Source organism: Chaetodon auriga, chromosome 11 (genome assembly GCF_051107435.1).
Source record: "Chaetodon auriga isolate fChaAug3 chromosome 11, fChaAug3.hap1, whole genome shotgun sequence".
NCBI classification, from domain to species: Eukaryota; Metazoa; Chordata; class Actinopteri; order Chaetodontiformes; family Chaetodontidae; genus Chaetodon; species Chaetodon auriga.
The window spans coordinates 16,583,561-16,596,828 of NC_135084.1; the positions used below are offsets into that span (position 1 = coordinate 16,583,561).

General features: G+C 41.1%; 1 protein-coding gene across 5 annotated transcripts in view; it reads left to right on the plus strand.

The window, feature by feature from the left end:
- The window catches only part of LOC143327951 (protocadherin-15-like), a 189,550-nt gene that overhangs the window by 47,912 nt on the left and 128,370 nt on the right, over nt 1–13,268 (plus strand). For all 5 annotated transcript variants that reach the window (XR_013077775.1, XR_013077778.1, XR_013077776.1 and 2 more), the window contains one exon: nt 8,938–9,056. Coding sequence is in view for 1 of the 5 variants with exons in the window: in XM_076742656.1 (XP_076598771.1) it covers nt 8,966–9,056 (91 nt within the window). In the remaining 4 variants the exon portion in view is untranslated. The remainder of the gene's footprint in view (nt 1–8,937; nt 9,057–13,268) is intronic.

Sequence of the window (13,268 nt, forward strand, 5' to 3'; positions counted from 1 at the left end):
ACTATGGTGTGCAATTATAGCCTTGCGTTTGGTCCAATTTTGAATCAGTTTTAATGTGTTTGTTTTATGGAGTGTCTTTAAATTTATGCAGCAAAACAAAAATATAAATATTTTCTTGGCTTCAAAAGAAGATGGTAGTGCACCCCACTGATTTTCATCACTGACTTTCTCCTGCCTGCCTCTCGGCTACTGCTTCATGTCTAACAGCCCTTTGTCATGTTTTCTTGCTTTACTTTATAATATCTAATAGCCTATATCAATCTTTGCAACAATATGATTGTTCTTTTCTTATCATTGTGAAGCAGCTATAGGAAGTGCAATGTATTTGTCAATGAGGTAGCAAAGCCTTTAAAGCAATGTCATTGTTCACTAAAATGCTCTACACAATAAGATATGAACATATGTGCTGCGGTTTGGTCAGCTTACCAGTTTTAAATATAGCAGGGAGGAATAATAGAAGATGAAACAGGCAGACCACAGTAGTTAGACGGTTTGTTTGTGAGGCCACCCATTATACATACCTGTCCAATGTATTCTTGGATAATGTTCATAATCACCACTACTTATTTATTGTGTCATTATTGCCATTAGTCTGGGATACGTCCATATAATGCCTGCAGATATGCAACAGGAAAACACTGGAGCCCTCATTTCCTCTTTCCTCTTAGTTCTTAGATATTTTTGTCTGGGAAAGTACATTGCATAAACAGGTGCACAGGGTTTAGCATGCTCAAACCATCCTAGCCCATCACAATAAGCATGAGAGCACTTGAGGCCTACATTAAATCTTTCATTTGCTGCTAGCAGCACTGCAAAAGCACATAATGGTGTTTATGCGTTTTCCCATTAGGGTCAGTCTTTCCTGCCGAAATACCCAGGCCTCAACATCTCAACCTTTATGTCTGTGTTTCGCATCAGCTCCAGTCAGCTCAGCACGCAGCCCCATAGGGAATATAATAAAATACACCTCATGACAGAGTTGGCAGGCAAAAAAAAAAAAGTTACATAATTAGGGAAGGCGAATGAACACTAACGGCATAATAGCTTTTCATTTCTGTGTCAAGTGCACATTGAGATCACCGCTCCCACTGCCACCCCCATGCATACAATGAGCACCCTGTTAGGAATCACTCATGTCATAATAGCGGTTACATCACCCTACAGAGGGAAGCACCCGCAGTGTTTGTGATTAAAGACAAACAAGTAAATTAAATTTTAGAGCAATCCAATGGGGGTTTACTACAACCCATTACCAAAACCGTCAATGCAAACACTATTGATATTGATAATGTGAAGACTGGTGCTTTAAGAAGATATTTATGCACAAACAGTTGTGTGGTACAATACTCTCACTCAACTAGAACAGCCTCATAAACTGTATTGCAGCCTTTAAGGCCGAGATACAATTGCATTTGTGCAAAAGTGGGCTGCATTGGTTGTTTACACAACAAATTAGGCCTGATTGGTCCTGATTGCATTTATAGCTCTGCTTTGGTGTATCAAATCAAATGCTCTGGATTCATAGGTCAACTGTGTGACCAACCTCAGCAGGTGTTTGCTTTGATCACACTATGATTATAAGGTCGTATATTGCATTTACACATCTGTGTTGGCTGCATGCTGCTGTGGCTTTATTATTTTGTCTGACTTCATGTCAAGAAAAGCTAATTTTGCATTTTGATTAGTAGATTTAACAATTTTCCAAAGATTGATGAATAATTATGGCAATAATAATCTAGCCAGCCATAATCGTGGAGCCCTATATGATATGTTATTGTGTTGATGAATCGCTAGCTCTACATCAGTTTCTGGTTGTATTCCTCTCTGCCCTCATAAAGCAATAAGTTAAAATTGAAATTGTCAGTAAATGGCATTTTGAGAACGTCTTGCTTCCCTAATTTGTCATGCTGTAATGAAAGATCAGAGCAGGCCATAATGCGGAGAGTAATTACTCAAAAGCTTAAACCAATCTGATATCTGTTATGGAGAGAATTGCATCGGGTCACCAAAGTTGATTTTGCCAAAAGACATTATTAATTGAAGCTGGACCTGCTTTTGTTCCATAAGATGAACCATTAAAGATGCATTCTTTCGTAGGAAGTAAAGCTAAAATTTGGCATTTACTGTTAAATCGGTGTGTATCATGGCATGTAAAATGGGAAGTCTAATGAGGTGGAAAAGCCATTTTTCATTTCATTGTGACTTTAAGAGCAAATTAAAAAGCTGTTTCCTAAATGAGTGCTCCATTCAAAGGGAACTGGATACCCCTGGTTCAAACATCACTGACCAGCCGGATTAGTAAACATAGGCATGATGTGTGCAGTTTACTGATGTCAAGTCCAGTTCAAACTGTGACTTCTCATAATAAACTATGGTTGTCTGCTGCAGCTGAAATTGTCGGGGAGCGTCTGGCCCAGCAGTGCAGAGCATGAGCTACAGTGTCCTCTCAAACGTCTCCTTGTCTCAGTGATCACATACCTTACAGTAATCAGTTAATGAATTGTCCTGGTATCTATGAGCTGGTGTAGGTGGATTGTATAGATAAACACAGAGGAGGAGACAGATAAAGCTTTAGCACCAGCTGCTTGCCTGCATGTTTAGCCTGATCTCATTCTGTTTGTTATTTGAATGCTATCTCTAGCTGGGTGTGAGCCACGTGCAGGCCAGTCTGTTAGCTTGGGCTAATCACTCCTGTCATTAGAGCCTCTTGCTACCACTGATTACATCTCTCAGTCGGTAACAAATAACTCTGCACCGCTTCGGCACACCTAACCAAACTGATTGAACATTAGCTTTATTTATTAGTCAATTTATTTGCTTTTTGTGGATTTGGTGCTCATGCATGCACCGGTGCGTCTGTGTATGACCGTGCTTAAAGTGTCAGGTTGGTTGACATTCCTTGGTTTTGAGTTGCACACTCGAGTTGAGCAGTTGGTGTTATGTTACTGTGACAGGCATATGACGCGATGTTTGAGGCTGAATCCAAGTTAAGATCGACTTACAGTCCCAGGCATGACTTACCTGTGGCGTCGCCTGTCGAGACTTTTTGGTCATTTACTGCAATGACTGATGCACTGCGTGGCCTTTTTCCAAGGCTATAAACCCCCATTTCAGATTTACCAGCTCACTACTTTGTGTTTAGATGCTCATTGGGTGGAGATGGTTTTCCACTAATCACAGTGGTTTGATCTCCAGCTCCTCCCGTCCACAGGTTGAAATGTCCTACGGCAAGACACTGAACCTCAAATTGCTCCTAATGCACAGACCAGCATGGTAGGTCACTGCCATCAGTGTGTGTGTGTGAGAGAGAATGGGAGGCAAACTGTAAAGCACTATATAAATGCAGCTTATTGCTTTTTATCTGACCTGAAGCCCTAATCACATGGAAGCTGCACCGTAACAAGGTTGCTCTGCAGTAACTTCCCTTTGCCGAGCTCAGAGCTGCCTAGAGCTATTATATAGGTGCTATTTTATGAGTCACTTGTTGAACAGAAAAATCACATTATATATCACCTTAACACACAACATATAGTAAAAGCATATTTCACAGAAAATAAAACACTGTCCTTCTAGGATGTCTGGAATTCTGATTCTCTGGGGCTCTGCCAACTCACTCAGTCTGGACAGCAGAGAGTCTGAGCATGTTGTGCAGCTATGTGGATGTGGATACATGAAATATGATTTTTTTTTTTTTTTTTTCCTGAACTGTCTGTATTTTCTTAATGAATGCATATGGTAATGGGGGAAATCTGTGACATTGTTGGACACTGGGTGACGTTAATGCTCCTGGGAATGCCAGGAGTGTTGGCGTGGTGATAAGACATATTTTTGTATGAAATGTTACTTAGCGAGCTGTCATTAATCATCATTTTGTCATGTTAGCAGTGCCTGGCGGGAGCCAGCATGCATTTTGCAAAAATCAAGACCATTGCAAGACTAACTTGCAAGCGCTCACATTCATGCATACAATGGGGAATTTGGTTCCAAGTGCACTTGGGTGCAGGTCTGTGACTGTGAAGAAGACACCCAGAGGGAATCAAACAGTGACACATGCAAACTAGAGAGGATCTGCCTTCTTGTTGTGAGGAACGAGTGCTGAGCCACAGCCAATCAAATGCTTTTAATCTCATGAATTAATTCACAAATCACCCACTTTCTTACCAGCCTTATTCTCATTTTCATTTTACCTTCTTTTTGTTCCGATTGTTATCCATCCTTGTGTTAGCTTGCTTGGTGTCAAGGTCAATCAAAGCATTTTTTTAGTTTATCAGTTATTGGCAGCATGTTTCTTCTTGTTCCTTGTAGCTTATTGTTCTCCGTGTTCCCGTGAAAGGGCAAAGAGTGTTGCCGTGGGTGTTTTAAACATGAACCTGACAGGACAGTCTGCTGCCATTATCATTCTAATTGGGATTTAATAAGGTAGTAAACATGGTGATTAAACAAATACTCCTTTGTTGCAGTTTATGTGAGCACGCCGGCATTATGGGTAAATTAGTGTCCACTGATATTTAATTTATGAACCCATGTGCTGCTGGCATCTCCCAGGTTTTATGACTTAGATCTTTGCATAATTTACAGTGCATTGTTTTTCATTTGGTGGCTTGAGCAATTGGGTGACATGGCTCCACACTTTAAACGTGGGTGGGGAGCAGCCTTTCGAGGTGGAATCCAGTGCTTTTGTCCGCAGTTTTCATTACCCACAATAGTGATATAAAATTGATGGGGAAGGGAGATCTGTTGATCTGAAATGGCTCTTTGTTCGCACTGTGATCCTGAATGTTCAGCTCAGTTGGGGATTCCAAGAAATTAACCAGTTTCCACAACCTGATTAAGCTCAGTTAAATTAAATCTCAATCAGATACAACCTTGGAAGCACACTGAGGCTGCCTCACACTATTACTTTGTTAATGTGGAAAACAACACAAACAACATTAAATCCTGTGTTTGCAGTGTTTTTACACATATTCTATTATTTTTATTGCGTGGTTGAACAGACAGATGTTTAGATTATTTGTCCTCATTTATAGCAGTGAAGGTGGGCTATATAAGAGAAACATCTCTCTGCATAATGCGGCACAAGCTACAGCCTCCAGAATGATCCCACAGTTGGTTCGACATCTCTATAAAATCCTTTTCAACCAAAACTGTTCATGAAAGTAGGATCTATTGCATTTATTGACTGCATTTGTTTTATTTAAGTGTACCCACATAATAAACTGGCAAATGCGCGTAGAGCTGGCACATTAACAGTGGTTGTAGATGCTCTGCTGACTGTGTTGTAAGGAGGTGGCTCAGCTGGTAATGCTGCAGCCGTGCTATGCGCCTTAACCATTCGGCTATCAGGACAGGCTTAATGAGTTATTAAAGATTCAGTTTTACACAGTTTGATCTCATATGGTGCATAACACTGGAACACAGTTCTTTGCTTTGAGCACCACTTTACCATATCAGGATGTATCTCCTTGTAAACACGGTGTTAATTTCAACGTTATAGCTCGACACTAGTATTTAGACTGTAGTGAAATGTGTAACAGTCAAGATGAGAGATTGTTGAAGTGGCATATCAGCAGATTATGTCAGAGAGTTTTGGCTCTCTGCTTCCAGTCCATTTTGTTCTGCTACAGTGGTCGCCTGCGCTGTTGCATATTTAACAGACACTGGTTCGAGGTTGAGAAATCCTCCACTGTCAGCTTTCAAAAAGGCGCAGAATCCACACCTGCACTTAACAGCTGGAAAACAGCAGTAAGGTGTCATTAATTCACTGCTTCAGTGGTCACCATCTCAGGTCCACGTTCTCCGTCTGACAGTTTCAGCTATTCTGCAGAACTGAGTAGATGCATTTTGACATTAAACAGGCACAAGAATTTATGGGGACAAAGCGGCGTTACACACTTTCGTGTAGCCTCAGCATGAAAGGAACATTTTGCTGGGAAATAACTTGAAATTAACTTTTTTCAAGTAGAAATCAGCCAAGAGAATGCAAAACATAATTATATGTCACCGTCTTCAATCGCATGAAGCTAGTCTTTCACCTCGGAGGTCACTGCCACCTCAACCGCACTTGACACTCTTTTATCAGTCTTGTGAACTGGAAGACTCCTGTCTGCTTTGACACTTGACTGGTTTTCTCACCTCTTGGTGCATCAAATACAAAATTACAACCAAAAAAAGCTATAAAAGCTTTGGCAACTTTTAACAGAACTGCCTAGAAAACAATTTCACTCCTGGGTGGTATATTGATGTGATCACGACATTCAAACTGAAAGATTTTTTTCAGTTTGTTAAATCTGCTGCCAGCAGTAAATGACCATTACAAATTAGCAATTGATTTGTATGCATCTTTTTTATTTACTCATTTATTTTTTTGGTCACCGTACCTGATGTTGTAGGGTGATTCATCGAAGTGCTTATATTTACTCATTTCTGCTTGGAGCAGTAAATGATTAATTATAAAGCGGTTTCTGCTCCTTGGCGACATGTTTGGCCTTGAAGAGTTAACGAAAGTTGTGATTTTTGTTCGAGACATCTCTGACAGTCTGTCAACACCAAAGCACACGAACAGGAAGAGGTGGGAAAAGAAATCAATGCCGGATGAGAGGCGATCGAAGGAACACAGACAGAGGAAGAAAGAGAGAGAGACAAGCTTTTTTTTTTTTGTCTTTTAGGGAGCGCAAACCCCCTTCACTTAGAACTGCACCGTCTGTGTAATCCATAACTGTGATTGCTTCATTCACCTCTCCCCACCCTACCTTTAACACTGTCTGCTCTTTCCTGACCACCCCCCTCCCCTGCACCATCAGTTTAATCACTTTTCCCGCTTCACCAAAAAGATATGACGGCGGAGACACTGTAAAAACGTAATCGGCAAGCATTTTTATTGGGCAGAACTTGCGGGGAGTTGTGGCTGGATTGCGGTTACCTTATCTGCATTCAGGTAGAGCAGAGTGGAATTGAACTGTTGCCCTCGGAGTTTCATCAGAGCATTGTATTGTTGCCGAAAATACAGATATCTGCTCACGATGTGCTCATGGACCATTATGAGAGGCCTGCTCTGGAAATGCAGTATTAGAGAGTATTTTTTTTTTTCCAGCACTCTGTCTCTCGGTCAGCAATCTCTTCGGTCTCCCTGTTCATTAAGTTTGAAGGCACATCGTTGTTAGCCTATGTAAATGAGATGCAGCGTTCCCATGTCAACCAAGAGCAGCTTTGGAGGAAGCTATGGAAAGAAATAACTTCCCTCTTCAGGGTGGCTGGTTGTGCAGGTCTGAGTTTTCTCATGTGAAAGGGATCAAAGCAATCTTACTCAGCCCTCTTAAGAGAGATAGATGTACGAATGTGGGAAATCAAATCTGCTTCAAAAGGGAACACCACTGGGAGCCGGAGAGATGAGAAGGCAGTGAGAGAATAGGAAACCAGTGTGAAATCACTCTTGTTGTTGCAGCTGTCTCCCGCTGTCCACAGAGTGCTCACGCAAGATGTCTGTTGTTTGGGTTCAGCGGTGTTAAATTTGTTGGGATGTGTATCTGCACGGATTTCGTAAGAAAGCAAGCAAATGCATACTGTACAATGTGTGTGACGGAGATTCGGAGCGGAAACGAGAGGGAAATCACCTTAATAGTGAGTTAAAGACTAGCCAGACATGCTTTGATGTGATGGTGTTGATGCTTGTGAGTCCCCTCCCGTCCCTTTAACGTATGCAATGAGAGCTGATATCACAGCTTATCGCCTGCTGTGAGAATAAGCCGTATGAGGAAGGTGTGACATGAAATGGCTCAGACACATAGAAGCTAAAAAACTTTTCTATTGCTCACTCTGACGCCTTGCCTTCCTCTAGCTCAAAGTGGCGGCTGTGTGTGCGACATACAATACATACACACTGCTTTGCCTGTGATTTCCACAAGCGCCCGAATCGCAGTACTTACAGTAAACCCTGTCTGTCAGTTTGGGTCTGGCACCATTATAATTTTTTGGAGCTTATGTAATAACTGTGCTGCAGTTAACGCTAATTCTTTGGTGCTGGCTGATTGTGATTTTTGTGAGACAAGGTAATAACTTCAGACAAGGATGTTTGTATGTTATGCCATTAAATTCCACCTGAAATCAATTAGTTAAACCTAAAAAAAAAGTATCAAAACTTTCAGAGAACCAAACATCACTGAATACATTAAAGCATGTCTTCAGTCATATGTCCACTAAAATTAAGTACACTGTGCTCTTTCCACTCATTTATGCACGACCCATTGTGCTCGCACCAGATGCACATCTTTTTCTCTTATCTATTAGTTTGCCAGAAATCTGGAGTCGCAGCACTAACCTGCTGTGTGGATGCATGTCTTTAACGGGTAACAAGGTGGACTGATTGGGAAAGGGCCGCTCAGTGTTCACCTGAGTGCACCGCTTAACACCGGTCACGTTCTCGTCGATGGCGTACCAATCCTCTATGCATTGTCTGTTAGGGAAGGGGGAGATGAGTGCTGCTTGCTCTGAATCCTCTAAAGAAAAAAAAAAAGGTTTCACCTAAAATGAATTCTCAGACAAATTACAAGAAAAAAAGACTTTACATGGGTAAGCATGAGATGATGTAAATGAAATAATGGCTGTAATTCCATTTAAATCAGCATGTATCACCAGACTGCTGCTGCATTTTAGAAAATTCATTTGTTATGAGGTTTGGGATTTTGGAGTAATCCAGTGGATTATGTTATTTACTGTAAGCAAAGTTGGATTGTGAGATTAATGTGTTCTTCAAAAATATCGACCTCACGATAATGCTGTAGGTGTGTGTGTGTGTGTGTGTGTGTGTGTGTGTGTGTGTGTGTGTGTGTGTGTGTGTTGGTCACAGCTGTGCATGCGAGAGTGCTGGAGGGCTCGCTGAGACATGAATGAAAAATCCTCTCTCAGTTTTTTTTTTTTTTTTTTTCTTCTTTTTTTGTCCAGGTGGGCAGGCAATAAGGCTTGACAGAAGATGCGACGGGGGTGGTGGCTTGTCAGATGGCTGGGGACAGGAATGGCAATCCTCTCTTTGCTAACCCACAGCTGGGGCCAGGACACAGAAGGTATGAGCAGCCAGCACTGAGGCGAACACCCTCAGGCCTCCCCTTCTTCAGTTAGCTGTAGCTGCACTGCCAAGAGGAACCTGGTAATGTGAAAAAGGCAGTGTTTCTTTTTGCTGTCAGAAGACCGGCATGGTGGAAAAGCCTTTGTACAACAGCAAAACACTTTTGTTACTGATAAATGATGAGCTAAACTGAGGTGTGGAGCGCTTGAACAATTTTACAAATCCTTTCAAAATGGGCCAGAAGTAAAACTCCCTTTGAAATACTGAAAACAGTTTTCTAGCTCATAGGTCTTTACTTGTATAACGTGTTTATATACATTTTGTCTTTATTCCCATGACATATTTTATATTGTGTGTCTGTAAAGAGAATTTTCATCTCTTCAGGATTGCGTGCCGTGAATGCTGCCTGAAAATATTTACTCTTTTCATACTTGCACTACTCACTTAGCCGTAGCAAAAAATGCAATGTCGTGTTTATGGATAAGTTAGGATGCTTTTTTTTCAGCCTGCAGTTTCCTTTTAGTCATTACATAGTTGTAGAACTTTCATGAGAGTTCAAGAAAAGTTTGATTTCACTGAAGTGGAGGCGAACCACAGGTGAGCTCTCAACATGGTGCATAATGTTCCCCACTGTATCCCCACTGTCCTCCCTTTGAAATGTACATGTTTCTCAAAGGACATTATTTAAAGAGGGGGCGTAAACCCAGCTTTCTTCCTGCACAGTTCACTGATTGTGCTAAAAGGATTCTCCTTGTAGTTTCACGTCGAAGTTCCCACATTACAGAGGGGATCTTGGAATTTATAGTCTCAACACACTGACTTTGTAGCAGATGCCAGTTAAAAGTGAATTTCAGCTGCATAAGATTGGCAGGTCTTTAAAGATAGTGCTGAGGGGAAGCTGCACATGCTTGTAGTTCCCCCTAGTGTGGCAATATCGCACATAATTCAGGTCAATTTTAAGATCCCAACGCCATTTCCTTCTCTCTTTTCATCCCTTTCCTTCCTCCCCACTTTCCTTGACAAGCTTACTAATGTGAAAACATTTACAGATAAGAGTATAATCTCTGCTTACTGTCATTTGAATGAACATTTTGTTTTGAGAGCTTTGCATCATGGGTTCATATGCTATCGTTTTAGTAGAGAAATGACTTGATTTATGACCGACTGAGCCTTTGAAGGTGAAAAAGAGTCGTGTGGTTTCCTTTTGGATGAAGAAGGCTCTGACCGCATTAATAGATAAGTTGTTGTGTGGAGGGAGGAAATCAGTGACCCAAAACACAACAGCTGTGGAAGGACAGCCCTATGGAATATGGGTTGTGAGTAATTTCTTTTCCAACTTGGGATGGCGTTAGTAGCCTACGCGAAGGTATTGTTCATTTTAAGTCTATTTATCATATGGTGTTGTTTGACATGCAGGACGATGAACTCATTAAACAAGTTCACTGACCTTTGGGTAAGATTAATCTGAGCTCCAAGAAACTTCAGCTAATGTGTGACGTGAGTAACAGGAATATGATTCAATACACAAAATACAAAGGCGGGAAGTGGAGTGAAGCAAGGCGAGAGGTTTTTATACAAAAATGATTGTTATTTTGGAAATAAAAAAAGACACAATCATACCAAACACTGAAGTTAAACGGTAAAGTAAATTTCTTCAAAGACATATTTCGTGAAATTTTCACATTCTGGTAAACCAATTTTATGCTCCCGAAAATAAAAGCACCTGGGAAATGACTGCATGTTTATACAAGAGAGATGAACAGCACAAATTGAAATTAACTGTCATATGAATGTGTAAAAGCATTGATAATGATTGCTAAATATCGCTAAAGGCTGTTCCCTGCTGCTTTGCGTTGACTTTTCTTTAACTAGAACATCCAAAAGCAGCATAAACATCTGGAATTATATGATTTAAACAGGCCAGAACCTGCTGCAAATGACGCCGACACATCAGACACGACGCTTTCTGCATCATTGTATATATCTATGGGAGCATGTGGGAGGATTTTATTATAGACACGACATTACAATACTGTTTAATTTGGCATTTCTGGTTACATGTTTCATATTAGTTCAGTGTCTGTTTTGTGTTAATGTAAGCTATTCCTGGCCAATCATTGCAGAGTTTGTTCTGCAGGTAATGGAACTAATTGACTCCTCTCTTTTTCCTCAGTATTTAAACACAACCTCGTCTTCTAGAAATTACATTTATATACTTGTAATTTGGTTCGCAAATTGCTTTTTAAGTGGAAATGTAGTTGCTATGTTCATCCTTGGCAACTTTTTTCTCATGTGCCGTAGTCTCTTAACGGTGAAGTCTCGTGATTGAATTTATAGTTGCTCAGTATTAAAACAGCTCCACAATCTTCCCCTAGCCTGAATCTTAAGGAGCTGTGTGTGCTTATTTAAAACCAGAGAAAAATCTTAACCACGGTTTGGTTGCTATGAACAGATATTGGAGGAAGACAAAATGAAACATGTCAGTGAAACTTGTGCTGCTATGCATCTTGGTAATTAACAACATTGCGTTTATAGGAAACGTAATCCAGGCAGCATTTCTTACCAAACATATTTATTTGTAGACTATATGTTTAATTCTCATGGGACACGGTTGCTGTTGGGCTTTTTAACTTCAGCCCAATTCTTGGAGTTAACCTGAGCGTGTGCTTCTTGTTATCATCACTGACATACGGTCGCCGTAAATAAATACAGACACAAACCAAAACGACGACGTTCATTTCTCATACGCATTTTTCATCATACTACACCTAACGGCTTTCTTGTTCCCCTTTAGCTGAATTTGTAAGCCTACTGTAAATGGATAAAGCTTCAAAAATATCTGTTACCTCAGCATAATGCTTTTCATATGACCCCATATTTACCATGCGTCATGGCCCACTGAATATTATTGATCTATACTCTGATGCATACTGATATTATCAGGGGGGTGGGGGTGGGGGGTGGGGTTCATTCTGCTGATTATGAATGTGGCTGCAGCCTGTAATTTGACCGCTTGCAGACAGAAATAATTACGAAGGGGTGTGTGTGTGTGTGTGTGTGTGTGTGTGGGTGTGTGGGGGTCCCACTATGAATTAGTGATAGTAAACCTGCGTGCAAATGAGCACTGATTGGAGAGTCTGCCAGCAAATGACCCACAGTGTCATAGTTGTAATAACGGACAGAGGGTGAGAGCGAGTGTGCGAGTCTGAGGGGTGAGCGCTAATGTGGATGCCGTTGTTGGCTCCCTTCGCCGTTCAGCGTCACCCAGGGATGAGCTTGGTCTGAGGAGGGATTTTCACCTCCCTCAACACCGCATCCCTCATCTTTTCACTCATAAATCTCGCTGCTCTACCCACCTCGAGGCGCCCTTGGCTTTTGGCTCTGTCAACTTGTTTGCTGTCTGTCTATCAAATGAAAACGGCAACCAGAAATGTTTAGATGGCATTGAGCTGTGATGCGTATAGTAATTTCCCGTGGGCGTGCACGCTTTCTTTCAAGCCTTTATGTAATTAGCAGACAGACATAATGAATCTCAGACCTCTAATTAATGTGAGTGCGGACACAATGTGAGAAAATGCAGCTGACATTGAGAAACGTTCCGATTTCTTTTCTCTAATTGGAAAAAAGCCTCAAACTGTTAAATTATTGGTCCTCCTCAGATGAATTCATTCATGCAATGATCTCTTTTAATATGTTCTTAATTAAAACTAAAAGCGGATTTATGAATACTACTGTGTATCTGCTTCCAAAAATGACTAATAGCTCATTCACCATCAAAAAGAACATATTAAGCTCAGGACCAAAATGACTGATTAGTTTCCACCAAATAGCGGGCAGCCATTAACAAAATTCAAGGATTGTTCTCTTTCTGTGTCTCTGTTGCTCTCTTCCATCTCCCCTCCCACGTTTGCTCAGTATTCTGTCCCATAATTTCTTTCCTTGACACCTTCGCTGTTTCATTTTTCATTAATACTCCTCTCCTCCATGTGCTATTTCATGTTATCCTCCCTACCTCGCATCATCTCAGTGCAACTCCAGCACAGTGGTGCTGTAGGTTTGAGACTTTCTTTCAACAGAGGTTCACTTTGTCTGCACGTGTGCATGTAAGCCCTGCTGTGCATGTGTATGTCCATCGATCCTTGCGTGAGTGGAGACAAGTAAACCCAGCAGTTTAACAAACTGTAATGAGCGGACAAACTTCAATCCAGAG